Here is a 27677-nt window from a genome sequence, read left to right on the forward strand (position 1 = left end):
CTCATTTGCATTTCCCTCTCCTTAGGTTTTCAGCTATCCCAAGGGGAAGGAGCAGTGTAGGTCTTTCTCTGAGGGGAGGTTAAGCAGAGGCTCTCTGGCAACAAAAATAGGGAAATGGGGCATGGACTGAGAGCTCTGGTGAAGGAGTAGCTGCAGAAAGGGGAAGAGGAAAGCTAACTGTGGTATGAGACAAAAAGGGTGCTGCTTTCACCTTAGCCACTGCCAACCCTCGTTTCTGTGTACTAGTGAGGTGATGAGAATTAGAGCCAAAGGCATGTTTTACAAAAAAAATAAAAGATGAAATGAAAAGTCCTCACACTGATTTTGGTACCTACAGTGGTGGGAGAGATGACTTACAGAATTTATGGAGCTATATTGCAGTGTGAGCATCAGCTATCAGGTCCTATGCGCTTACAGCCATATATAGTTTACCATTTTGCTCTTTACCTGTGTTGTTAGCTTTTTTCTTACTGTTATTATTGCTTTTTGGTTTATGTACATCATCTGGTTTGGGTAGGAGGAGCAGAACAAACAACATGGGCTGTTCCAGATGGCAGACAATTTGTATTTCTGCTCAGAGTGTCTAGTGATGAGCTAGCAAATACTGTAGCATTTGAATTGAAAATGCCCTTACATGCAACATGTAAAATGTTCTTACGGAAATGAGACCATAAAGTACAAGCCTTGCTATTAATCTTTTTCCTAAGGCTTGCTACTATTTGAAGCAAAAGCTGAAATTTGGTACTGAAATACTTCATTTTCATTTATTAGAAACAGGTAATGGCACCTTGTGCTCACTTGCAAGGATTTCTGCATGAAAAAGTAAAGCTCCCAGCTGTGGGCTTAAGACCTATAAAAGATGCCTCCATTGCATAAACATTTCTTTGTGCATTGTAAAAACTGAATCCACCCAAACTGAAGGTGTTGAAATACAGCTCATAAAAGAATCACTGTAGGTGTCCTTGATGGACATAAAATCATCAGTGAGAAGTGTGCAGAAGCCTTCAGAGAGATCCTCCTGGATAATCAGTGCCGAGGTTTGGTTGTCCGTGAAGGGGGAAGAGACCCACCTCAGCAAGAGCAGGATGAGCTGCAGTGGGCTAAACTAAAATTCTTGTTGCTGCAAGAGTGGGGCAGAAAGTTTCCCTCCTTGTGTTGGGGCAGGAGTACGTGGCTACCAATGGCTTTGATGCCCACCCAAGCGTGTCCCATGTGCTCCCACATCTCCCATTTGAAGGAGAGGGCTCCATCTCAGCTACAGCTCCTTCTCTGTGCAGCCCTGCTCTCTGCAGCCGTGCGGGTAAGCCCACGTGGCTCTCGCTGTACGCTAAAATTAACGTCTGAAGCTCACGGATCTGCTGGCCTTTCACCGGCTGATGTAGGCTTGGGAAGTGTGCTTGTCAGTGTAGCCATATGCTACTATTTAGGAATATCTCTAAGCCTTGGACTTTGGTGGAACAAATGCACATGATTTTATTCTGGCAACCAAGAATAGTTCTTCAGATGGAGCTCACATTTCTGTACAACTCTAGCAAATGCTGCCCTGCACAAGGAAGGAGCAGCCCGATCACTGGGAGCATAAAATGTGCCATGAAGGTTGTAATTGGTGTAACTGGATGACCAGCAGAAGACACGTTTCTACAGGTGCTTCCAGGAAACCCCCACCCCATGGAAATGTTCCTGACACATACAGAAATTATGAGCCTGCTCACTCATGCCTAAGAGTGCTTGTCCTGAAAGTGTAAAAACTCTTGTGCAAGAATTAAATTTCTTGTGAAAGTTTTTATAATGCTCCTGAGCACTCTTAGCCACATATCACTGTCAATTTTTTATATTAAAAACTGCAAAAGGATGCCTATGTTCTCATCCAAGACACATACCTCTGTACCTTCTAGGAGCCTAGGGAACAAGGAAATCATAAATTCCAGGTGCTTATTTGGGCTACTGGCCATGCTGACCTTGTATTGCCAAGGTGATTCAACTAAATCAGAAGGAAGAAGTTGGAAAATAAATATTAAAAATTACTAGACTTTAGGCTACAAAAGCAAGCAACATGAGCTGAAGGTTCACTGAATGAGCTTGGCACTGAACTGAGCCTGTGGAAGTTTAGAATCGCCTTGTGCTCTTTGGGCTTATGAGAGCAAAGCAGAAAGAATTTGCTGTTTGGGAGGAGGACATGACTTCTAGGGCATAAGCAGTTCCTTCCCTTATTGCGGTTTTCTTTTGGAGAGATGCATAGTCCTGAATGTTGTCTTATTGCATTTAAATTTTTTACCTTTGTAGGCCAGCCAGCCCAATAGGCAGAACATAGATTTGGTGCAGATGAGGGAGGAATGTTTTTTTTCTTTCATTAGTCACAAAGATAGCAGCTCATTTGTTAGACACTCCCCAGGTTTGCAGGTAATAAATGTTCCTAGCATGCCAAACAGAATAATTTGACTTTTCCACTCTCATTAGTAAGTGGGCCCCCTCAGCTCACCTTAACCTAAATAATTATCACTTAAATTTTAACAGGCAGCCTGCAGACCACTGCAGATCAACAAAAGAATCAACATACAAACTGTCTCACTGTAGGGACTGCCTCTCCTTAGATCCAGAACGGACCTTGAACCATGTGTCACACAAGAAAATAATATAGGAAAAAAGGATTGTCAAGGATGCTTTCAGTCACTCAGTCCTGCCCACATTCCCATTTAATCAGCGATTATACATAATCCTGAATTGTCCTCGAAGCCTTAGCTGCAGACAGCTCCCTCACACCTTACAGCAATTCTAGACCTGGAGCTGTAACTGTAGCTGCTACAAGGAGAGAACAGGAGGAATCCAGAGCACCATCACCACTCTGTATTGCAGCTTTACATGGTTGCTAGCACATGTCTAGCAAAACCAACTTCCCCTCATCATGTGGCAAGCAAAAAATACCATCTCCAAATTGGTCATGGGGAAGAAGCAAAAAAAAAAAGGACTGTGCAAAAGTCAGACTAGATTTAGCAAATACGTTTCTGCCTGAATTTCCCCTCTTGACTTGGATAAAAGTCCACACTGTTTATCAAATATTTAGGCATAGTGGGAGGTAGAGGTCTGTGCTGAGGGTGATAAAGAGAGGGCAGCCCTCTGGAAGTGATGGTCCCTTCCCCACTCATTAGTTCAGGCTCAGCTGTTTCCCTGTTTCCAGACTGAAAGGAGAGCTGAGAGGGGGGACTTTCATTTCCCTGGGGACAGAGACATCATCAATTATCTGCTGTTCTCTGCTGCAAGCTGTCAGCGAATAGGGCAGAGGAGTGCTGATAGGATTTCACCTTATCCCTTGACTCACTGATGGGCTCATCATTCAACTGCTGTGCACTTAGCATGGGCAGTACTAATTATATTAATTATAGTTCTACGCAGGCCATGCTTATATTAGCAGTAGGGAGACTGGTGTCTTTTTAAAATGAAACATCCCTGGTTCATTAACTATATAGATTTAAAAGTGTAAGTGTAGCCATTATATCCATGATTGAAGTGGATCTCTCAAATCACAAAAGCATTTAATATCATTTTAGATGTGCAACTTGCATTATATTGAGAGCAAAATTTCCACTGCATGTAGAAGACAGTAGCATTATCTCACATAACTGCTAAATGTAGACTTGGAAACTTGATCACTACCTTGGCGTAGCAGCAGAATCCCCTTAGCAGTGTTGAGCTGTGGGGATACCTGTCAGGCCAGTAAGAGATCTGGGTGAGTCCTCATGGGCTGAGCCTTACTGAAATTATACTAGCAACTACATCCATGCAAATCATCAGGATACAACTGTATTATTAAATTCAGAGGTAGGTTTATGTAGTTGATAGCACAGAGACCTGTGAATGCTTTAAGAGGCAGGAAAATAAACCCCTCTCAACAAAGGATATCACAACAATGTGACAGATACTCATCACTCAAAGTGTATTTATGAGATGTAGGTACCATAAATAATCCATTGATGCAGTGCCCATATGCAGCCATTGTCCCTGAATCTGGGCTAAGGGCTGATGCAGAGTCTGCAATTTTCTGAGGTTGGTTGGAAGTATCTGAGATGTCAGCAATATTAGTTTAAATCTTAAGAACACATTGTGCTTGTACAATAGAGCCAACCTCTAACCTGACCAATGGAAAATAACAGAACTGGGAGATTTCACCAGTTCTGACTTTGTTACCTCCTTTTATCTCAGTTTTCTTCTGTATAGAAATTAAACATACATTATTCACCAAGATTATATATAATATATAGGAAGAGGCCACAAGCCTATCTGGGCTATGAGTTCTGACCATTTTATGCAAAAGCAAAGCAAAAGTAGCTCCAGGCAGGTCTTCAATTTGCATTTCAATTGCACTTCTTGCACATTTTTTCTGGTATCTTGAGGAAAGTCTTAGCTACTAAAGCTTTTCAAAGCCATCTGAGTGCTTGAGCAAAATAAAGAAAATAAATAAGTACATTCCTTTTCCAAGATTATTTATTTTTTAAGTTTGCCCAAAGGAAGAGAAAACCAAAACAGTTCCAGTGTTTCTGCACAGTCACATTTGGACACTAAGACTCTGTTCATATTAATAGAGAAGAGACTCATCACGCAGAAGATGCTAGCGTTTTCACAACAGTTTTGAATCTAAAGTCCTGATCTTTTCATATCTGATGTGGTCGTGATTAGCACCCAACTTCAAGTTTTGTTTTATCTCATTTTTTTAAGGAATGGTTGATGTTTATGCAGCTATATCTCCTCTGACTCTCAGTGTTGTTTAGCTCCTCCTTGGTCTCCAGATGTTGTCTCTGTGTGTGTGTTAATCATCCTGTCAAGCGATGCGAGTGCTGAACACTTGCAAGGGATTTTCTGCTCCTTGGCACTCTGGACCCGACTTTTAATGCAAATCCTTGTATGGGAGCATGCAGACTGGAGCCTAATTTCCTCAAGATTATTTTCAAACCCAAAGGGAACTTGCTGCACAGACCCCCAGAGTGCTGTGGTCGGGTGGTTTCCGCTCTGTCTCTCAGGAGGTGGCTCTCTGTGGAGTTTTAACTGTTAAGCGTGAGCTGGCACAGGGAAACTGTACCATCTACAGGGATGTGAAGTTTGACCCTGGAAGCTGCAAAATGCCTTCTGGCAAGTTCTGTGCCAGATATTAGCAAGTCTAAGCAGAGCTCAGCCCTGCAGAGGTGTGCAGAGAGCCTTATGCAGCTAGGGGTGAGTACAGAGCCAAATTTGGGCTCTCGTTGACCAAAGACTCAGGTACCTCCAGCTGCTGGAGTATGTTTATCCCTGTTCCTGAGCCTCTCTGCTCCTCTCACCCTCTCCCCTGACCATAGGTTTCTGCCCAATACAGGTGCTCATGGTCCTGGTCTGCCTGAGAGCAACTCCTCTGTCCCAGGGGTTTGTCCTTGCTGTGGTTAAACTCTCTGAGCCCTGAGCTGGGTGGGCTGCATCTAGACTAAGCTAGGGACACAAGTGGTGAGGTACCATTACCTCCTGACCACAGCAGAGGTGAAAACTGTCCTTGACTGCACCCCATGTGGTATTTCTGAGGCTGTTCAGTCTCGGGGGTAGCCCTCACTTCCGAGACAGAAAGATGTGCTCTGGTTGGGTTGTGCAATAGAGGAACTGTCTCATTAGCAGTAGTGCTGCCAGTGCTGGGACTGGAAGAAGTGTTTCTGGCAGAGGTCTTGCAGAAATATTCTTGACAAAGCAGCTCCTTGGGCAATGCAGTCCCCTCGACAGAGACGCAGTAGCTTGCCATGGCACCTACTGCCACCTCAAAGAGTATTTGCCCAGCTTAACGCTACAAATTAAATACAACTGAACAGTGCACAATGTTTCCCCACGTATTTGCTTTCTGCAGTGAATGTTTGCCATGCAAGCACCACGTAGCTCTGGTGCTTATCGTTGATAAATATGTTCAGTTGTGAAGGCTCACCGTGTAGATCTCTGGCTTTCACAAATGGCTGCGTTTTTGGGCACTCGCAATCATTCCTCATCTGTGGGGCTGTTTAGACTTGCTGTCACCCCCTCAGCCCTGTAGGTCAGAGTTTCACAGAACATCAGCTCCACTGCCTGCAGGCAGCTCCAGCCCCTGCCATACCATCCTGCTTCATTACCAAGCTCATCTCTTAGCCCAGCTATTGGAGTGAAATGAACTGGGGGCATGGGGCAGGCTGGGTCTGGCTTTTAAAATAGATGGAAAAAAACTGTTAAAACCCCTCTTTTTCATTTTCTGTCAGGTTATTTTTAAGCTGGCCTAGTTTCTCAGTCCATTTCACAGCACAGTGGTGCCATCAGCTGAGCTGACGTCCCAGGACGGATGGAAGGTGTGGAGAGGATGGGTCCTGCAGGATGGGGGAGCCCGTGTCTGGCAGCACCTGCTGACCAGCACCTTCTTCTCTAGCATCCGTTTCTCTCCTGCTCCCTGCCCCGCTGCCTGGCCTGTGTTGGCCATGGTGCTCCTCACAGATTGGTGAGGCCATTCCTTTTGCTAGAGCAGCACAAAACCAAGGCAGCAGAAAAATCAACTTAATTCTCTGCCAAGGGCAGAGACAAGAAAAATGGTGGATTAAGGAGGAAAGGAAGATAAAGGCATCCCCCTTTTCCCTTGTGGCAGCAGATAGAGCTGCTGTGAACCATAGCACTTCTTTGCTATTTATTTGTGGGTGGATTGAAATCGTCCTAGTTTGGCGCAGATGCCAAGCTGGGCACTGGAAATGAGCACACAGAGGGCAAGGGCTTCCTCCCTGCTGAGGCCCCCCTGGACATGAAATGCAGAACATACAGTGCCTGGAGCTTGTTTACTCCCCTCTCTTCACAGTGGAGAGCATCCCTCTCTCATCACAGCATGTCATGGCTGCGCATACACCCACCGCGTCTTCCTTCTCAGCAGCCCCTGGGCTGAACAGCCATGGGAGCAGGGATCAAAGGGGAGCTACAGGGCGTTCATGATGTATCAATCCTTTTAAAAATTATTATTACATATAATCACACTTCGTAGTGATGGTGAGCGCCTCCTAAGAGCTCTGCATGCTCCCAGAATAATTTCCAGGACAGATGGGGACCCTGGGGCTGGGGGTGAAGCATGCCAGGCATGGCAGAAACTGGGGATGGCATTGGGATTATCACACTGAAGTATCTGGTTTCTAGTCCCACATCCAGACCCTCTTTGTGTCTCTGGTACATTTTCAGTAGACCCTGGGCTGTAAGTCAGAAGTTTAAAATAGGACCGTTTTGGTTTTGAGTGGGGATGATTTGGCAATGCAAACAGATTTGTGCCCTGGCTTGCAGCCCCTCGTGGGGTTCAGGTAGCCCTTAATGTCACTGATGGACACCAGGCTGTCCGGCCTCACCGCCTGCCTCTTACCATAACTCCATCGTCACTGACATGCTTTCTGTTGTTTTTCAGGAATATCTCCGAGGCTTCCTGAAATCATGTCAATAGGATCACATTCATTCTCCCCAGGAGGTCCTAATGGGATTATTAGAAGCCAGTCCTTCGCTGGCTTCAGCGGGCTTCAGGAAAGAAGGTCCAGGTAAGTGCCCTTGCTCTATAAGGGGAGATTCAAAATGAGGCTGTAAGGTAGTCCTGGGCTTTAGAGGATGAAGGGGGAAAGGAGGTGAGAGAGGACTTCTTTCTCTCTGACTGTCTGCCAAATACAGTGTCCTAGGCTAAAATGCCTCTATATATTGTTTGTATAACTAAGCTGTTACCCTCTGCCTGTTTGCCTCTGCCACATTAATGCAGGGCTTCCTCACATGCCTCAGAGCTGTGAGAGAATTTCAGAGAATCATTTTAACTTATGCAGTGATCTTTTCAACATGTGAAATGTGCAGGAACATGATACACTTCACCTCACCCCCAGTTCAAGACCACTGCTACCTAAAAGACAGTTGTGTCATTGCTGCACTGCTATGAGTTCAAAACAAAGCTGTTTCCCTGAGTGTGGCTACAGAGGCCTTCCATGCACTTCCCTTTAGCTGGACAGGACTCAGGGCTTTGAGTCAGGCATGCCCAAGTCATCCAGTCCCTGATGCTCCCAGAGGCTACTTTACAATTGATTTTAACTTGTGTAGACTCCCAGTGCCAGACCACCAGTTAGCAACTGAGGAGGAACAGCAGGCAAAGGGTTGCCTCCCGTTGTCAGCCCAAGTCAGTGATGGTGGTTAGATGCTGACCTACCCCCCAGAAAGTCACCAGAGAGGCACCTGTATGCAGGACAACAGCCCTCACTTTGCCATACACTCCACACTCAAGATACACTCCATACTCAAGACCAGTGGTGCGATACTGTCCTCCAGAAGCACTCTTGACCAAATCCCAATCTTCCTTAGGAGCTGCAGGCTTTACACCTGAAATTATCTGGGCTCCCCTTTCTTTTTAGCACCTGGATATAGCTCAGCCCTCTCATGGGCTCTCTAATGTGAGTTAGGACAGGCATGGTATAAGACAGAGAAATGTGTGATGAGCCTCAGACTCGGCCTTGCATTACCAGACAAGCATTTGTGTCTTGGGAAGCACTCATCCCAGGCTGTTCAGATTCTTAACCTGTAAAGAAATGCAGTCCTTTAACTGGCAGGCACAGAAGCAGATTCATTTTGGCTAGCAGAGATAATATCAGAAGATTTCTTCAAGCTACACTCCTTTGAGATTTCTATGATTTATAGGGATTTCTTCCTCTTTGATGTTCATTTTGCAGGTGTAACTCCTTTATTGAAAATTCCTCTGCGCTCAAGAAGCCCCAAGCAAAGGTGAAGAAAATGCATAATTTGGGCCATAAGAACAGCACCACGCCCAAAGAACCTCAGCCTAAAAGAATGGAAGAGGTCTACCGAGCCCTGAAGAGTGGCCTGGAGTAAGAGCTTTTATCCTGCTTGTTGATTGAAGCTTTCTGTGACATTTTAGAGCCTAGGGAAACAAGAACAGGGATCCTTCCTCATAAGAAACAAACATACACCTCTTGAAGTCTGGATTGTGACACTTAGGATCTAAAATATTTGTATGGAACACAGGAATACAAGAGGCAGAATCCCATTTCCATTCACATTTGAGAAAAGCTCCAAAAGCCTGGGATCTCAACATCAGATTTTTTTCCCTCTGATCCTAGAGTCCTATCAAAGGCTTGTATTGCCTTTCAGATAACATCCCAGATGATAACAGGGCTTTTATCAGCCAGCTACAGGGGCAGCGACTGGAAGGCACCAGCCCATAAACTAAGCAGCAGATTAGCTTACTTGGAACTGGTTGTTCAGTGTAAAGAGAACACCGAGCTCTTATACACAGTTAAATAAGTGGACTCCTATTTATTCCCAAAAAGGCAGCAGGGAGCTGCTTTTAGGACAGATCAATGTAAATGAGTTTTTGTCTGTAAACACATCCAGTGAGGACAGCCATTTGTCAGGCAGATTCTCTTTTAGGATGGTGATCAGCCAGCTCAGTATGTGCTGCAGGGCTCATGCATCGTTCTCTGGTTTGTGTTTGCAGTGAGTATCTGGAAGTTCACCAGACAGAGCTGGATAAGCTGACTACTCAGTTAAAAGACATGAAAAGGAACTCACGCCTGGTACGTGCCATGCTTTTTCATTGTGTTGATGCACCGTGGCCTTCTTGAGGTGCTGGAGCAGCCAGGGGATGGGAGTGGGATACAGGGAATTTGCTCTCATGCTCTTCTTCCCTTCTAGCCATGGTCTTGTTTGTGAGTTCTGTTGATTGTCAAACACTTCTTTCTCATGATGCTGTTGTGTTGCAAAATTAATCACAGTTTCCTGTTTTCTGTTGCAGGGAGTCCTGTACGATTTAGATAAGGTACGTTGCGCTCTTTAACACTCATTTTGCAAGGAGGTATTAATATCTGTACAGTGTACATGGAAACCTTGCTCAGAGGGATCTCCTAGTCATGCCAACACCTGCATTTTCAAAGGAAGAAGTCCCACTCCCCTCCTCTTCCCAGGGGCTCTGGTATTGCCCACTAATGCAGAGTCAAACACAGTGTGCTCACTAATCTGGTATCAGATGTACCCCATCAACCCTTGTTCTGAGGTCTGCTAGGTCAAACTGGCTCTGGGATGGGCACAGGCAGAGAGACAGACCCCTGCCAGGGAAGGAAGGAAGAAAATGGAGGAGAGACTTCCTTTTTCTGTCAGCTGACAGCCATTAAATCCATTCCCTTGTACAACTTCTCTCAGCCAGCTCCAGTCAGATGGAGGCTGACAGGGGAACACGGGGGGCTGGGCTAGGATCCAGCTCAAGCCCCAGTTCATTCCTGCTCCTGCCAGTTCTGAAGAAGGAAAAATTGAAAATATATTTTCCCTGAAGGAAAACTTGGGTGAAAGAAAAGTTTTCCAAAACACTTCCTGAGCAAGTCTGACATTTTTTTTTCAGTCAAAATGCCAAGCTTGGGTTTATCCTCAAAACCAGCTTGCTAAGGAAGAGAATGGATCTTGAAATGCAAAACCTGATCAATATTAATACAGGATTTCAAAGTACTGAAAATACTGGGTTTTTTCACCTAAAAAAAGTTCTGCTTTCTTTAATTTTAATAATAATTGGAAAAACCTATCAAATAAAAACTCATTTTTATTTAAAAATATATATTAGGTGTAGAAGTGAAGGAGCTCCATTGTGAGCAGTAGCTTAACAGTAGTAGGGTGGGACAACTGATTCCAGATTCATGGTCAAGGAAATCCTGTGTGTTTTAAGGAGGAGTATTTCTGATCCATGGGGACTAGCAGAGCTAGTGTGGCAGTGTCCTACTGATTTATTTAAAGGTGCCTCACCCTCTGCCTTTTGCTTTCTTTCAGCAAATCAAAGCGGTCGAGAGATACATGAGAAGGCTGGAGTTCCACATTAGCAAGGTAATGTGCTCTCCTATTGTCTTTCTTCTGCATCTGTTCCTATATTATTGAGGAAACAAACCCCTGGCTTTGCGCTACCCCTTTGTGCTGGGGAGGCCACTCCCAGATTTGCTACTTTTTTTCGTGATAGGCTGGTGGTTGGAGCCAGAGAAAGGGTTTCCACAAAGACCCCAAGGTCCAGCCGTGCCCCAAGACACTCCCACATGCTTTTAGGTACAGAGGGAACACAGGGTTGGAAACTTGCTGGGGAATATCTGTCTCACAGCATGCATATTGTCAGACTTTAGGTAGAAAGAGAGTTGCATCTGAAAGCAATTTAATTCAGCAGTTATCTCTAGCACACACAGCAGCTAGTTTGGATTTATTCCTGGATTTCACTGTTAATGCTTTTGCTGCGTGGTTTGGGGCCCACATCCACTTGAATACATTGGTGAGAATATTCACTGGAGGTACTTGTGATTTATACTAATACGTTTTAGAGCTGGACAAAATCCATGGCATGTATTCTCTTACTTATAAACATATCTGCTAGTGATTAGTTGCTTTTTTGAGCCTGACAAAGGAATGAATTTTTTTTTGACAGATGAAACGTCTTTTGAGAGTAATTTGAAAAGCATTTGCGCAGCTTCAAGTCCTCTAATTGTGACAACCTATCCAAACCTTTTAATTTCAGTCTTCTCTTACTCTTGGAGCCAAAAATAAAAATATAAATCATAAGGTGATAGACTGAGATTTTGTTCCCCAAGCCACCTACTCTCTTGCTGGCAACATGAATGGCAAAAATTAATACTTGAAGAACGTTTCCATTCAAATCCTTCCCACTTCAGCCTGCTCAGAGCTGATGGTTTCTGGGTTTATAATAAGAGTGAAAAGCACCAAACGCAAGTGGTAATGCTGGTCAGTGTTACTCAGGATTGCAGAGTACATGAGTTCACTCTCCGTAACCCACAGCAACAGAGACAAAAGGAGCTGATTGTGTGGCGTTAGAGCCTACAGGCTTGGGCAGGTGGAGAAATATCTGTGTTACCAAGGATAGAGAAGCTCTTTTTCAGCAGTGCTTAATTAGGCCCACAGAGATGCCTGCTGCCTGCCTCTGCTCTGTAAAGGAAGCAAAGCAAGGAAAACGAGGTGCACGACAGCAGATCCCACATACTTGGGGAGCAGATGAGCATGTCCTAGTCACACTCACATGGGCAAGAGCAGGATATCAATCCCGGACCAAGGTTCCACTCTGATGTCAGAAGTAAATACCAAGTGACAGCTATTTATAGTAGCTGTTTTTAGCTTGCTGGCTTGCAAGAGAAACAAAAGTGAGTATGAGTGCAGAAAGCTTTTTTGTAACTTCAAAATGGCAAAATGTTACCTGTGTCTTCACTACCTTTTGCTGAACTCTTTCACTTTGCAAACATTCCCTGTTTTGGATAGGGTGCCCTCAAGTCAGAGGCTTCAGCCACCCGGTATCCAAGATAGCCTTGTAAAAATGGACCTAAGGCTTTGAAGCCATCAGGAAGACAAGTCCCATTCCTAACAAATTAGCAATAGCACTTTTCGTTAGAGGTTAAGCAGGCTTGGAAAATGGGATTTGAAACATGCCTGGATTGTCGCATCAGGCTCATCTCTAACTCAGCAACACAAAGTCATAGACTGATGAAGCCAAGTTGCTGGATGCTTTCATAGAAAGAAATTCTGCCATGAAAATCCATTACTGAGCAGGAGCACCATGGGACACAGGGTGATCTCTTGATTTCAGTGATAACAATGGAAAAAGTTATTCTAGGTAAAACCCAAATATCATCCTGTTTTAGCAGGGACATTAGAAGCAGAAAGAAGAGACAGCTTCTTCCATTCCTGTTGTTCTCCTTACCCTGATAGTCAGGTTAGAAAACCCACATCTTCTGTATCTGGCACATTTAGTTTATAAAAATATAAACCACTATATATAGCTGGTGTGTGTATATATCTATCTACAGACACACACGTGTACATATATATATATATATCAGCCTATACTACTGCAGACTCTTAATGAACAACTCAGATGGAGTAAATATATATGTTCAGTGCAGGGATTAGAGGGAAAAGGGAAACCAAAGCATGAGATGTGTAAATCCATTGTCCTCTGAAGCTAGATCCAGGTGAGACTTCAAACAGTGTGTGACTATGTTTTGCGAGCACTTACAAAATGTTGGGTGCCTAAGTTGTGTCAAAGGAGTGTGAGAAGATGACTAGGGAATTATTTAAATGCCTGGGGGGGTTGAAGTTCATAATACTTTTTAAATTTGACATCAGCTGTTTGTAAGCCCTTTACTTGTGCTGATTCCAAGTATTACTCCCAGTTTCTGGAGGATGGATGATAAGAATTCAAAATGTCACTCCCAGCTTCCAGTACTACCTATTAGTCAAATATTGCAACAGCCTTGATCCATGGCTGGCATTAGGGAACCAAAGCCACCGCTGACCCTGTTAAATGTGCCACTTACCACTTCCAGTTGCATTTGGCAGTGTGGGCATTGCAGTTGCCTTTTAAAGAGCTCTTCCAAAGTGAGATGTTTGAGAAGCTGGCTGCATTCCTGCCTCACTGTTATGATGGGTAGAACAGGAGCAGCAATGCTTAGAGGCATGCAGGGCAAGCAGGTGAATTGCTGGCTTCTACTGTTGCTCTATTGAGATTTTTACAGTGGAAGTTACTTTTGTGTTTCTCGTAGACTGCAACAGTATCACAGCTTCATTTCCTCAGCCCCTCCATTGGATATAATGGCTTGGCTGAATTTTCTTTTGATGCAAATTACTTCATTGTGTTGGTTTTATTTTGCTGGGTTTTCTGGGGTTTTTTTCAGTACACTTTCCTTGTTCCCTCTAGGTGGATGAGCTTTACGAAGCCTATTGTATCCAAAGACGCCTCTGTGATGGTGCCAGCAAAATGAAGCAAGCTTTTGCAATGTCTCCTGCCAGCAAAGCAGCTCGAGAGAGTTTGACTGAAATCAACAGGAGCTACAAGGAGTACACAGAGGTACATCCTCATCAGCTCATTCTTTTCACTCTCATGCTGTTTGAAAGCCATGGGAACTTTGCCACTATTTTCAGGGAGAGTTTCATCCAGACAGAAGAAATAAAAGCAAACTCAGCAAAGAAGAATTAGTATTTGTTGTTCTTCAGGTGAATACCTGGTGATTTACAAAGACAGGTTACATGGCTTCAAAGAGTTCCTTGAAATAACAGTTTAGACTCTCTGAGAGCAGGGTTATACCCAGGAACTGCAGCACAAGAGCAAAAGCATAAATCTGCCCCAAACCTACTTAAACTCCAACTACCTCCTTCCTGCCTGTGGATTTAGGGATGGCAGGTTGACTGGAAACCATGTGCATACGGACATTTGCTGCATCCTACCTGTTGTATTTGCTCTGATCAAAATCTACTTTGTTAAACAGGCAGTAGATGATGGACAACAGTCTAACAGTGCTGCAAACATCCTGGCACACAAACTGTGCCAACCTTCCAAAACCTGAAGGAAGAACTGGAGAGGGTCTGATACCCATCTCCCACAGTCTTCTTTTCTTAATGTAGTCCATGTTTCTTGAAAGAGTAAATCACGGTGGGAGTCACTTTGCCATAGAGCTGCTGCTGCTGGCACACATCTTGGCTGGAGAGGACCAGAACAGTGACCAGGTTACACTCCAAGGACCACAGCTTCCCTTTTGCCAGCAGGAGGATTAGCACACAGCAGCAGAGGAGCACAGGGTTGCAATGTCAGCAAAAGCAGGCATAGCTGCCATTTTTAGGGTCAGACCTAGCTAAACAAGAAGGATGGCTCTGAGACTGACTTTATTGCAAATTATCTTTCATTTGCCTAACAGAATCTATCCTTACAAACAGACCTTAAAAAAAAAAAAAAAAAAAGCCCAAAGAGGGTTTGTCTGACCTCACTGTTTCCTTTTCCAACACAGAACATGTGTACCATAGAAGCAGAGCTGGAAAACCTATTGGGGGAGTTTTGCATCAAGATGAAAGGTAATTGCCTTTTCACCTTTCCCTTCTTTCTCCAAAACAGTAGCAGTTGCTGCACACATTGGTGAGGGAATCCAGACGTTCTGTGGGACATGTATTTATGAGAGGTGGGGTTTCCCAGCCCCTCACACTCACTGCTGAGCCTTCAAACTCCCAGCTTACACCCTGCCCACTGCAAAGGATCACAGAAATGGGAACACCAATGCTTACAGACTTTCTGAGATTCTGCTTTTTGTTTTCTAGACTAATTACCTCCCACAAGGACTCCTCCCAACAGCCAAAGCAATTCAATTTTGAAGGCTGCTGTAATTTTTGCCTCTATTTCTGTAATTCTTTGAGAAGACTGGGAAATTATGTGAATTTCCATGCAGCTGAACTTGAAATTCAAAATACCTTCTCAATTTGACATCAGCTATTTCTAAGTCCTTTACTTTGCTCATTGTGACTAATACTATTTTTGACCAAATGTGAAAACAGCAAAAAGCTGGGGATAGTTTTCCTAGATAACTCCGTGATGGCATTCACCTTTCCATTTTATTCCTTGTCTTTATGACAGGGGAATTTATGGGTTTAAATACAATGGAACCAGTTTTACCTGAAGCCTCAGTGGATCATCTGATATTGCTAATGCTGTTATCCCTTTAAGACTCAATGTCTTAAAGAAGGGATTAGGAGGGAGGGATTTTTTGGATCTTCAGTCACTGACATAAAAATAGTTCTGTAAAACAAAATCAGCATCTAAATATTCATGAACTCTTAATTCTTCACTTGAAATCTTGCCATTTAAAACATCCACAGTATTGCTCGTGAAGTTTAGAGAGCTCACAAATCTCATACAGGGTTTTGATTTTGCCTGCCTTGTCACAGTTGTTTCCTATGATTGCATTGCGTAAGATTAAGATTAATTTTAGATTAAATTAAAATAGCTACTCTGTGCTCTCATATTGGAGAAAACAATTGCAGCAGCTGTTGGAGTTCTCCTAGCTCCATCCCTCAGGTTTTAGATGAACACACGAGGCTGAGCCAGATATTTCTGTGCAGAAACCCACAACAGAACCACAGCGTGGACATGCTGAATGAAACAGCATCACAGAGTGTATAAAGGGATTTGCCAGCTACCTTGGAGCATTTCTTTACTTGCTGTAAATGCAGTGCACAGTTCCTGACAGCAGGACATGTTGCAGAAGGTGTCACAGTGTCACAAATGGCTGGGCTGGAGAGGTCTGGCCCCTTCTCTTTTGTATGCCAAATATTCCAGCAGAGCTCAAGGACTCTGGAGAAGGGAGAAGGTACTGCACTCACGTGTGGAAGCAGAGCACAAAGCACAAACAGCAGCTGCTTCTGAACACAGTGTGCATCACATAAAGAAGCCCAAATTAGAAAACAGCAAAGAGAAACACTGTATTAAGTATTCTCTAATTAGGGCATCTGAGATTTCTATCTAGATAGTTTTCCTTAGGAAAAGGAATCCAATAGGACAATACAGCTATTGCTATTGCTGAGGCTTGCAACAGCTCTAGCACAAAAGCTTGCAGATCACACAGCAAGTTTCCCCCTTAAGTTATACTGCAGCATATCCAGCTAACTTTAGGATCTAATTTAAAATCAAAGCATTCCTCTCCCTAAAGCTTATCTGTTCCTAGCCATTCCACTGAAAGTTATTTTTATTTTGTGCCCTCTGTCACTTACACTGAAAGCAAGCCAACCTACACAATGCTGTCAGGAAGCAGGGGAGTTGCACAGTGCTTTTATGACTGGTGTTTAAAGAAAAAAAAAGCCTAATCATTTTTCAAAATCAAGATAATAAATGTGCCAGCAGGCTTAGATAACTGGTCAGGATTAATCAGTTGTTGAAGTTTACCAGGGAAACCCGGTGTGGAAATTCCTGTATGGAATCTGTGTGTCCTGTTATGATGTACAGAAAAGTGCCCTTATGGCTGTTTGAAGTGCCAGGACAGCAGGAGGTGAAAAGGCCAGATGTTTCACTCAAGGGAGAGCAATATGCTGGCCTGACACACCAGAGGTTTTGTGACATGGAGCCCACCACCAGCAACCATGGTCCAGGAGTCCAGCACCCTGCACACCAGCAGAGGTACACGTGCTGCATGAGCTCCAGGTGGCCCTGCCTGCTTACCACAGCCACATGCTGACCCCTCAGGAGCAATCTCCTGTCCCGTCTGCTTTTACAAAAGCATGGTGTTTGAAACTGTATGATAGAGCCATTGGTTCCTGCCATTATTTTAGTCCCCAAAAGCCATTCAGTCACCAAAAACTTGTTTCCTGTGAAAGTAGTTATGCCCTGTTGTCAAGTCAGCCCTAAGCCCCCTCTTCATTATGCTGAAAAGACTTGACCAGCCTGGTTGGGCCAGTCACAGCTCATAGACCTAAACATCCATATTGGGTTTTAAGCTGGAGTTTCCTCACCCTCCCACCCCATGGACTGGGCAAAGAAAGGACCCTTTATTTTCCTCTGATGCTTTTGGTGATGTGTCCCAGCAGAGATCAAATTCACTTATAAAAGCATGCCTGGGGAGAGAGGAGCAGTGGTGGAGTGCTAGTAATCTTAAATTATTTATTAACAGTAAATAAATTAGAAAGGAATTGGTAATATGAGTTCTGTGCAAGGGCCTCTCTGTTCTGCCAAACACTAAGATGAGCAAAGAAAACTCTTTTCTAGTCAAAGAAATGGAAGAGGCAGATAAGCAGATCACAAGGACAGTCCATGACTGCATGCAGGATTGAGTTGCTCCTGAAGTACAGCTAGCAGGACTAATTCATCCCTGCAAATATAGCCAGCACTAGGGTTCCTCGTACTTGCCTTGATTTTAACACACCCCCTGTATGTTCTGTTGTGGCATTCCTTTCTCTGCCACAGGCTTTGTATGTGGCCTCAAGATGGTTTCTTTGGGCACTGCAACACTAGAGGCATAGATTTAGGCTCACACAGGCAAAGCTGGGTAAGTTTTTATACCAAAACAAGTGCAATGGCTACATACTGAAGGGATCTGTGAGAAAGGAGAGGCTCCCTCTGTGGGAAAAACAACCAGCTGAATCCTAAAGAAAAGCAGGTCAGCAGGCCAGGAGAGGAGTGGTAATTCCCCTTGGATTTCAGCATGGTGCCTCAGGAAACTTTCATTTCGTATGCACAGTGCTGATATAAAAATAGCATTGTGTCCTACCTTAAAAAACCCCAAAGCCAAACATGTATCACAAGTGCTTTGCTGTGCTACTTTTCCCGCTCCGGGGAAAATGGCATTAATCTGCTATTACAGATGTCAGTCATGTTTTGTGATGCACTTACTATTGGAAGACACTCAGCTCTCATGGGAATGATAATGTTATGAAAAGGCCGAGCAGGAGCCCCCGTTGCTTGCTGTGTCTCTGTAGCGATGCACTAAAAAGGGATCTGTGTGGAAGTGTGGAGCTCGGTCAGGTTGGCGTTGAGCAGCACAACACGGCGATCAGCAGCTCGCCTACACCCCGCCATGGGAAGGGCTCTCAGCTGAGTGTCTGAAGCCAGGTGACGTCAGGAAGCTGCTTCTCCTTTCTCTATAATTATTGTATAAAAGGAAACTTTAGGCTCTCGTAGGGAAAAAAGGTGGAAGGTATAAATCTTCCATGAGCAAGAAACCACAGCCCAATGAATTTTATATAAAATAAAGAAGAAAATAGAAAATAAAGAAGAAAATAGAAAATTAAGATGGGGGGCTGTCTTGGTTTGGAGGGTGCACAGGCAGCAGTAAGAGGGGGGATATAAGCAGCAGCTGGGGGGGCTGCAGGAGGCTGTTGCTCTCTTCTGTCCAAGTGTGGCAATAGTGGCCCTGGGCACCCCACTGCACCCCACTCCTGGGCTCAGCTGCATTTGGCAGCCCAGGCCCTCCCACAGCCCCTCTGTGTCTTTCCTTCTCAGGTCTGGCTGGCTTCGCTCGGCTCTGCCCAGGAGATCAATACGAGGTATGTCTGCGTGGGTTTTTTGTTTATTTAATAGCAAAAGAATCAAAAGGAAGGCAGATCTTTGCTGCTTTTTACATCACGATGAGTAAAACCTTTTCACATCAGCACCTCAATAAACAGCTGTTATTTTTCCCATAGGTGCTCTGAAAAACCTTGCAGTTCTCTGTATGTCTGCTTTTGTCAGGGCATCTGTCAGAAGACCTGGATTTTACATTCAGAGAACTGGGTGATGGCTATTCAAAGAACGATGAGCTTTTTTTTTTCAGCTTTTAAAAATCTTATTTGTGACAAAAGTTTCTAATTCCCCTGGAAAAAAGCATATGCCCCATCCCATGCACGTAGGGCAAATGAGACACATCCTTGCAAGCATCCTTTGCTGAATGCATAGGCTCTACTTCATCTTAGAGCAAAGCAGCAGAAAGATACTGAATAACCATTGCTCGAGACCCAGATGTTACCTGCTGTGAGGCTGCATCAGGATCTCTGGTCATGGCAATATTTCAGAAGAGAACATCAGGAGCATGCTAATTAGAGATGGATTAAAATAAAAGCCTCCAGCTCTACCAGAACAGAACTAACCCTGCAAGAAATTTACAGTGGATTGATAGTGGATCCCCCCAGCCAGTACTTCCCAGCTGCCTCGATCATAGATTCATTTGTTCCCACTCTCATTCCCTGTGACGAATGACTCCTGCTGCTCTCATTCCTGCTTCCTCTGTGGGGTCAGTTAGTTGGTGCAGGTGTCTTCCAGCCAGCCCAAAGTGGTCTTCCTGCTCTTGATGCTTCAAACTAGGTTACTGCACTATGGATGTCATTCATTTCCATCATCAGACAGCCAAAACCTCGCAGCTGGGGAGGTCTCTGATGGGGAATGGCCAAAAGCTCACCTGCCTGGGCAGGCAGCAGATCCAGCAAGTTGCAAATGTTAGGAAAGACCAGGGGTGCTTTCATCCTGCCCTCCCAAATCTCCCTTGCCCTACCACTTTCCCTGTAAATGGAATTAAATGCCTTGAAGCTTTGTTATGAGTCATCCAGTTACATGAAGGTAAAAGCTTGGGTGAGGGGTACACTACCAAAAGGAGCAATTAGGAGAGCTGAGAGAGAGAGAGATCCTCCAGTAGGTTTTTCCTTCTGACTCGAGGAGAAGCAGAAGGGCAGCACCTCCACCACTAACTCTTCCAGCCTTTCTCAGATCCTTTCCCCAGTTCTGCTTCTGATATTTGTGCATCATGAGAGCAGATTTCTCAAGAAAATAAGAGGATTTTTCTTTTTCAGATTTTCATGCGTTACGGTCGCCAGCGATGGAAACTGAAAGGCAAAATAGAAGTGAATGGCAAGCAAAGCTGGGACGGAGAGGAGATGGTTTTCCTCCCTCTCATTGTTGGACTGATCTCCATTAAGGTATGCATGCTGACTCCTTTGCCTGCCAGCAAGGCAGGACTCAAGAACCTGCCTTCTCATGCACCATCAGCAAAAACATAGAAGCAGATCATTAAACTCTTTAGAAATGAGCCACAATTAGTATTTCTGACACACCTACTAAAGTGCTGTAGTGTTGTCCAGTTTAGATACAAGACTAATCAGTTTGTGAGAGCTGGGAGAGGTTTTCTTCCCAAACTTTTCTATTGCTGTTCCACTTCTTCATTGCTCCTGGCCTCCCAACACAATTATTTCCTGGCTGAAGGTCCATATGCTTTCTTTCCAACAAGCCTCCAACCTAGAGAGACCCATTCTCTGACCCCTGTCCAGAAATTGCTGCTAAAAACCATTCTAGATATCCCTGGTTAGGCAGCTTAAACAGAAGAATGTCTCAAAAGTCTTAGGGGAAATTGCCCACTTTGACACTGCGAAGACTTTATGAAAAAAAATGCAGGTGATTATAAAACCCACAACCAAAATAATCCCAAAGGTGTGAGACAGTAGGTTTTCAATGAAAGGCAAGTTGTGACACAGGGTGAGTCACTCTTTTCAATCTAACTCACAGGTTTAAGGTGGAAAGTTAGGAGAGAACCCCTTTTTTAGTACACAAGAATCCCAGTATTATTAAGGTTAATGTGTATATTCTCTTCCCTTTTTGGACTCTGTCCAAACACTTTCACATAAAAGGTTCAAGAACTGGCTTTCAAGCAAACAGCCAAAGGCTGGTTTGTGTAGTAGCTGCATATAGAGCTGTCACTCTTGAATTTCCAGGCAAATATATCTCTAAATATGAATAGTGTGCTATTCTTACTGTAACAACATCTATGGAGGTGGTTCCTCAACAGTAGATCTGTGGAAAGCCTCACCAAAGGCCATCCTTGGTGCAAACAATTACACGGCTTCAGAGTTACAGGAGAGAAATACCTGGAAGAGAGCTCCCTTGGGAATTATTAATTAGGCAGGTTACATCAGGAGATTCCCAGTCAGGAATTTGTCAACTGCTGAGAGACTCTATGCCCTCTCTGTTCTTACTCTTCCCTTGGGCTCTGCTTATTGTTAGTGCAGAAGATCAAATGCAAGACCAGACAGCCCCTTGGTCTGAGCCAGCATGGTTGTTTTTTTCTGACACCTATAAAAAACATTAACAAAACATAGAATAGTGATCATACACAACTATGCATTTCTTAAAAAAACCAAAACAAAACCACCACCACACCTCAGATTTTTTCCTTAAGTAATGCAACAAACAATCATGTTTTAGAAGCCTTTTAGCAAGGGGGCCAGGCCAGACAATCAAAACTATTACTTAGTGATTAAGGATTGCAACGCCTTGTGTGGTCCTAAATATCCTGGTTTGTGTCTCTTACAGGTCACAGAAGTTAAAGGACTTGCTACTCATATCCTTGTGGGAAGTGTAACCTGTGAGACAAAAGACCTGTTTGCAGCTCGGCCTCAGGTGGTTGCAGTAGACATTAATGACCTTGGCACAGTAAAGCTGAACCTTGAGATCACCTGGTAGTAAGTAGAAGTGGTTGGTCAATCAATCAATCAATTAGCTGTAAAACTTCAACCAAAGAAAAAAATGGTTCATCCATGTGGGCTGTTCTCTCCATTTTTTTCCCTGCTGAGGAAGACTGTCAAGGAACTGTGGCCCAAGTTTGGTATATGAGAAATAGTTCATGGTCATCCACAGTTTGCCTGCTTTTCCTGTGGTAAAGAGGGTTGTGTCTAGTTTCAGCTGTTAAATTAGGTTTGGTAAGTACTGACATCACAAGGTATGGGAAGCACTTAGTGATGATAGATCTCAGAATCGTCTAAAGCTTATACTTCTTCAAAGCTTATAAAGGGGACATAACTGAGTGCTCATATATTCTTTTTTTCTTTTTTTAATATGAAAAAAATCAGTGTAAAAATCAGTGCTGGATTTATGGATTTACACTAGCATAGCCAAGTTCAGGAGTTGGCCCATCTTTAAAAGTTGGCTTTTAAGGGCTTCATACACCACAAGAGTGATGGGAAATCTCTTGGCATTCTCTCTTCACGTTGGTCAACCTAGGTGAGCTGGTAGCCTTAGGATACAAACCCAATTCTCACTGTATTTTTATGAAATAAGTAAATGTCTTTTCTGAAGAAGCATTGACACATTTAACTTTTACAATCATGTGTGCTGTTTCTTGTAATGCAATAAACATGAAGCCAGCAATAACAGCTCCTGGTTTCCTTTATAATGCAACAGCTCTATTAATAGTTGAACACCTTTCTCATTAGTATGTGTGACACTTGGCAACTCAAATCCAAGAATACTTTTCATGTGAGAAGAATAACATCAGACTACGCTACATAAATGATTTCTGAGTGAACACTTTTATCAGAAGCGAAAACCACACTTCTGAGACTACTGTCTAATTAACAACATTTTCTTTAAACACTTCAGTTTAAAAACTCGCTACCTCTGGGTTTTGATGTGCTAATAAACCACCTTTTCAAAAATCCTTTCTATGGACCTGAAAGTCCCTCGTGCTCAGCCTAACAACCTTTTTTTCCTCCCCTCTTGTTTGTGTATCTGTAGCCCTTTTGATGTTGAAGACTTGACCCCATCCACAGGAAATGTGAGCAAGGCATCTGCTCTCCAGAGGAGAATGTCCATGTACAGCCAAGGCACTCCTGAAACACCAACCTTCAAGGACCACTCATTCTTTGTAAGCTCTGCTTGGCTTCATGTTTATGTAATGAGAAATCCTAAAGCAGTTCAAACACTGCAAACATTTCATTGCTTTGCATGTCTAAGCTTTTTTTCCCCTGGTTCTAGGAGGTTACCCTTACAAATACTCATAAAGCAAGTGCATTCCTAGCTGCTAATCCTAAAAGAAGGTGACTATGATCCTGCCATCTTTGAAACTATGTGGCCAATTAATGCATACCTATCCTTCTTGCCTGACTGCTATGATACTTGAATAATCCTTAAAAAATGTGTGTTCATTTTGCAACAGTAGTTAAACAACCATTATAGCACAAGTATTTTTAAGTATCCTGTAGTAAAATTTGCCCCTGTACTGGAGATATTCACAGGGTGTTCCTACATTTTTGCATGAATCAAATCCTGAATGCTTAATCAGGCCACCTGTACAGAGATTAATTTTACAAGTGCCACATCCCATGCCTGTAATTTAGTACTCTGCTACAAAGCATTCATTTAACTTGCCCTTCCTCACACCCTCTTTGCTTTAAATGTTGAAGAAATGGCTGCATCCCCTGCAAGACAGGCCAAAGTTGACAATCTTAGATGCTCTTCAAGACACTTTCTTTGACAAGCTTCGTCGCAGTCGCTCTTTTAGTGACCTGCCATCGCTCAGGCTAAGCCCAAAAGCAGGGCTAGAGCTATATGTGAGTCCTGGTTTTCGTTTGGTGAAGGATTTTTTCAGTCCCTGTGTGGTATCTCCATTCCCATGCATGCTTCATGTATTGCTCTCTGTTGCAACTCACTCATTTTGCTGACTGATTAGAGGGCAGGACATAACTGTGAGCCCATGCGGCTCTCATTAAATCAAAATTCCTCTTGGTTTCTGCAGAGATAATGGTCAGAAGTCAACTCTCTGTGGGCAGAGAGCAGGGCAGGAACACAAGCCAACAGTGTTCTTAAAAATCACCTGCTACACTGATTGACGCTCTACGTTTGCCTTGTAACGTGACTTTCAGAAGCTAAAAGCATACCCATGTCAAGGGAAAGAAGGAGTAAACCTTTGACTATGATTATGTTTAGGGATAAAAAGCTGCTGGAATACTAGAAAAAAACCCAGAAGTTTTGGACACTTAAACCTTAAGCTTAACAACATGTGAATGCCTCCAGTTCTTTCCAGCAAATTGTCAGCAAAATAGTAGTTGCCTTCCATCTGTGCCATGCATTTCTGTGAGCTGGCCGCGTAACAAAGCCAGATCTGTAGGTTAGATAGGCAGGTTGTGACTCCTATAGTGATTTTTCCCCATACATCAATCAGAGATTAATATATATATATATATATTTCTGCCCTGATAATTCTGGAGTCTGTATAGGCTGGTTTTGCTTCTTAAATGATCAGTGTCCTGCTCAATACACCACCAATTTTGCTGTCTCATTTCAGCAGAAACTCATGTTGGACAGGACTCCTGTATAACTCATGTTCAACAATTGTTACGGACACCCATGCCACATGCAGGACATTGAATAAAAAGAAATAGCATGGTACTATCACCATTAAACCACCATGACACTAGAGAAACTCTTGGAGGAAACTGTGTTACATTTTATGGATTGCTACTTTAGAAGTCAGAAAATAGATAGAACAGAAATCTGTAATGAGTGGGAAAATGCAGACAAGGTGGCTTATGTACAATCCCATTAAAAAGGGCCATGGTACAGGAACTAGAGCAGTGCACTGGAAATGCTGTCTTTCTTAGAGAATATAGTAAGGTGAGCAGAATTCATGTCTCTCTTCTTGAGATCACTTCCTAGAGATCTCTGTTTAGCAGAGATGCTGAGCCCAAATTTTCCAGAAATTTTCATGCTGAAATTGAGGAGTCATGCCAGATGAAAGCGGAAGTTTGATCTGAAATATTTTTTCCATCTCTCAAGTCTTGAATGCTTCTTGAATCTTTTTCCTTGCCTTTTTCTTTCCTGGGCATATGCTGTATTTTTTTCCTCTTTCCAATGCTGCATGGAAAACATTTTCTCCCTATTATCTTTTCAGTCGAATTTGCCAGATGATGTCTTTGAAAATGGGACAGTGGCCACTGAGAAGCGGCCTCTCTCCTTCACTTTTGGTGACCTGCCTTACGAAGATGCCGTGCCCCCTGCCAACTCAGCAGAGTCCTCGTCTGCTCGTGTCAGCTCCAGCCCTGACATCACTGCGACCCCCACCCAGCACCGAGCCCTCGAGTCCTCCCAGAGCTCAAGCCTAGACTGCAGCAGCAGCGACTCCCACAGAGACCCTGTTGCTGAGCCAAAGGACCTGCCATCCCACGGAGAGGGAGCAGTGGCTGAGAACAAGAACACCCCAAGGGCAGCTCCTGAAGTTTGCCAAAAAATCTCTGATGCTGGGAGCGATCGTGTCTTTGTAGAAACAAGTGTCCCGGTGTCTCTCCTGCAGGACACGGATGAAGGTTCAGAACTCAAGCCCGTGGAGCTGGATACCTATGAGGGCAACATCACAAAGCAGCTGGTCAAAAGGCTTACATCAGCAGAGACACCCCTGGCCCCAGAGAGGCTGCTGTGTGAGGGATCCATTAGTGGGGAATCAGAAGGATATAAGTCTTATCTCGATGGAAGCATTGAGGAAGCCTTGCAAGGGCTTCTCTTAGCTCTTGAGCCACATAAAGAGCAGTATAAAGAGTTTCAGGACCTGGATCAAGAAGTGATGCATCTAGATGACATCCTAAAAGTGAGTACATTTTCAGAAAATACTACCCTAAAGAAAATCTGAGCAGGTAGACTCTCCTCCCTTGCCTTGCAAACGTTAAAGTAGGCTTTCTGGAGAATAGTAGAATTCCCTGGTAGCAGATTTGCTCCTGCTTGGAGCACCCTTTCACAATGTTCCATTTTTTAACTTTTGTCAGCAGTGTGCTTATCATAGCCTTGTGTCCTCAAGCAACAGATCTTTTATCAAAACATGGGGGAAAGAGAAAAAGGTGCTATGACAGAAGGGTAATTAAATTATACCCTTCTCTGAACACTTTGTGAACCATTGTGAATCACCACTTGTGAACCCATTGCTTGTGCCATACTGGAGATCAAATACAGCCAAACTTCTGCCTTTGAAATCCGTGAGTCACATCCTTAGTGGGTGTACTTTAGCATACTACCCCTGAACTCCATGGAGGTGTGCAAAACTATGCTAGCTGAGGCCTTGTAGCCATACAAGCTGCATTTCCTAAATTGCCAAAGGGATTTAGAAGCACAAGTCTCACTGAAGGTTGCTGTCCCCATGTCACCTAGGCATGGCCTTTTCCTTTTTCCCTCATCCATTTTCATAATGAGAGACATCCTGTCATTACATCAAGATGCAGAGAATAATGTTAAAAGTCGGAAGAAAAGGGGTTTGCATGTGTGTTTTTAATATGTTTACTGTGGATCACTGTGACTCATATCTCCCCCATGAACAACAACTCACGGCACTGCAAACAGTATTACTCTGCAAACAGTATTATATGGGAAATAATCATTTCAAATGCTTCATATTCATATGCAAGTTGGTCTGCTAGTCATTTAAGCCTCATCATTCAAAAACATGGCTGAGGAGGAAGCAGGGAATCATTTATTCTCCTGCATTACCTTTGTACAAAGAAACTTTGTTAACCTCCTTATTTCCATTGGTGTTTACAGCTGCATGGTACTTTCCCAAGTTAAGTGCTTCTTTTGACAGCCTGCAGCCCCTGTTCCTTGCATTATTTATTCCTAGAGAGGTTCGAGCAGACAAAAAAGGTATCATTACTATTATTTTCTCACTTGGTACAAAGAGGTCAACTATCCAAAGGGCAGAGGGACAATGGAGACTGTTTATTTAGAATGCTTTGATCAGAAGTTACAAACAGACAGACATGGGATGGGGGCAGAGAGGATGGACGTGTGCAGACAGGATTCCTGCACACTTGAGATGGATGCCTCTACCAGATACGTTGAAGTCTGGGTGTCACCTATTGATCAGCTCGCAGATTGACACTCAGCATCACCAGCAACCATGCCGAAAGGAGCTGCATGGACTCCTCATGCAGAAAGGTTGAGCTGCAATCCAGCTGTGGCTGAAGAAACCTCTCTTGGCCATGTTAGATGAGCAGAGAAAATGGCCCACATGTTGCTGTTTGCTTTTGCTTGAAGAAGCTGCACTACCAAGCGCTGAAGGAAATGGAAGCTGAAACCATTGGTGCTGCACAAGAGGCAGGATACAGCACCCCTCCTTGTCACAGATGTGTTGGGAAGTATGTTTGATCAGCTAATGACTGTACAGTCAGTTTAAGGACTCAAACATCCCACGTGCAAATGTGTGGCCATTAGTATTGTGTGCAAACAAATTGCAAATAGAACTCCAACTCCCTTCAGCTCTAGAGCAGCTGGTGCTGAATCTGAACTCCTTGAGAGGGCAATGCATTTCTTTCTGTGAGCTGAGACGATGTCATGGCTCCTGCTTGGGACTGGAGGATGTAGCTTGTATAATGGCACCAGTGGCTCATGTCTGTTTCTTATCAAATAATCACATAGTGTGAAAGATGCCGAAGTTATTGTCCCAACCAATGGAGATGATCCCTCAAGTTACATCTGATTGTTCTGGGTGACCCTGGAAGCAACTCTGTGGGCATATCTGGATGAATTGCCACACGGGGCCAGGGCCTTTCATACTTCCTACAGCAACAGCAAGGTTTCCTTTGCATTTCTTCCCTGCAGTGAGGTGGAATGGTTTCCCCCCTCTCTCTAGCACTGTTAG

At 43.8% G+C, this 27677-nt stretch overlaps 1 protein-coding gene across 6 annotated transcripts in view; it reads left to right on the forward strand.

Moving 5' to 3' along the window:
* The window catches only part of RIPOR2 (RHO family interacting cell polarization regulator 2), a 68836-nt gene that overhangs the window by 27112 nt on the left and 14047 nt on the right, over nt 1-27677 (forward strand). For 4 of the 6 annotated variants that reach the window (XM_048289270.1, XM_048289272.1, XM_048289268.1 and 1 more), the window contains exons 2-14: nt 7403-7529; nt 8694-8849; nt 9479-9557; nt 9776-9799; nt 10795-10848; nt 13709-13858; nt 14793-14856; nt 18764-18807; nt 20083-20208; nt 21596-21744; nt 22796-22925; nt 23464-23610; nt 24951-25640. In XM_048289270.1, coding sequence (XP_048145227.1) covers nt 7403-7529; nt 8694-8849; nt 9479-9557; nt 9776-9799; nt 10795-10848; nt 13709-13858; nt 14793-14856; nt 18764-18807; nt 20083-20208; nt 21596-21744; nt 22796-22925; nt 23464-23610; nt 24951-25640 — 1940 coding nt within the window. Of the gene's footprint in view, nt 1-7402; nt 7530-8693; nt 8850-9478; nt 9558-9775; nt 9800-10794; nt 10849-13708; nt 13859-14792; nt 14857-18763; nt 18808-20082; nt 20209-21595; nt 21745-22795; nt 22926-23463; nt 23611-24950; nt 25641-27677 lie in introns of those variants that run through there. The other 2 variants (XM_048289269.1, XM_048289271.1) reach the window with 1 other exon arrangement.

This window comes from Corvus hawaiiensis, chromosome 30 (genome assembly GCF_020740725.1).
Source record: "Corvus hawaiiensis isolate bCorHaw1 chromosome 30, bCorHaw1.pri.cur, whole genome shotgun sequence".
NCBI lineage: Eukaryota > Metazoa > Chordata > Aves > Passeriformes > Corvidae > Corvus > Corvus hawaiiensis.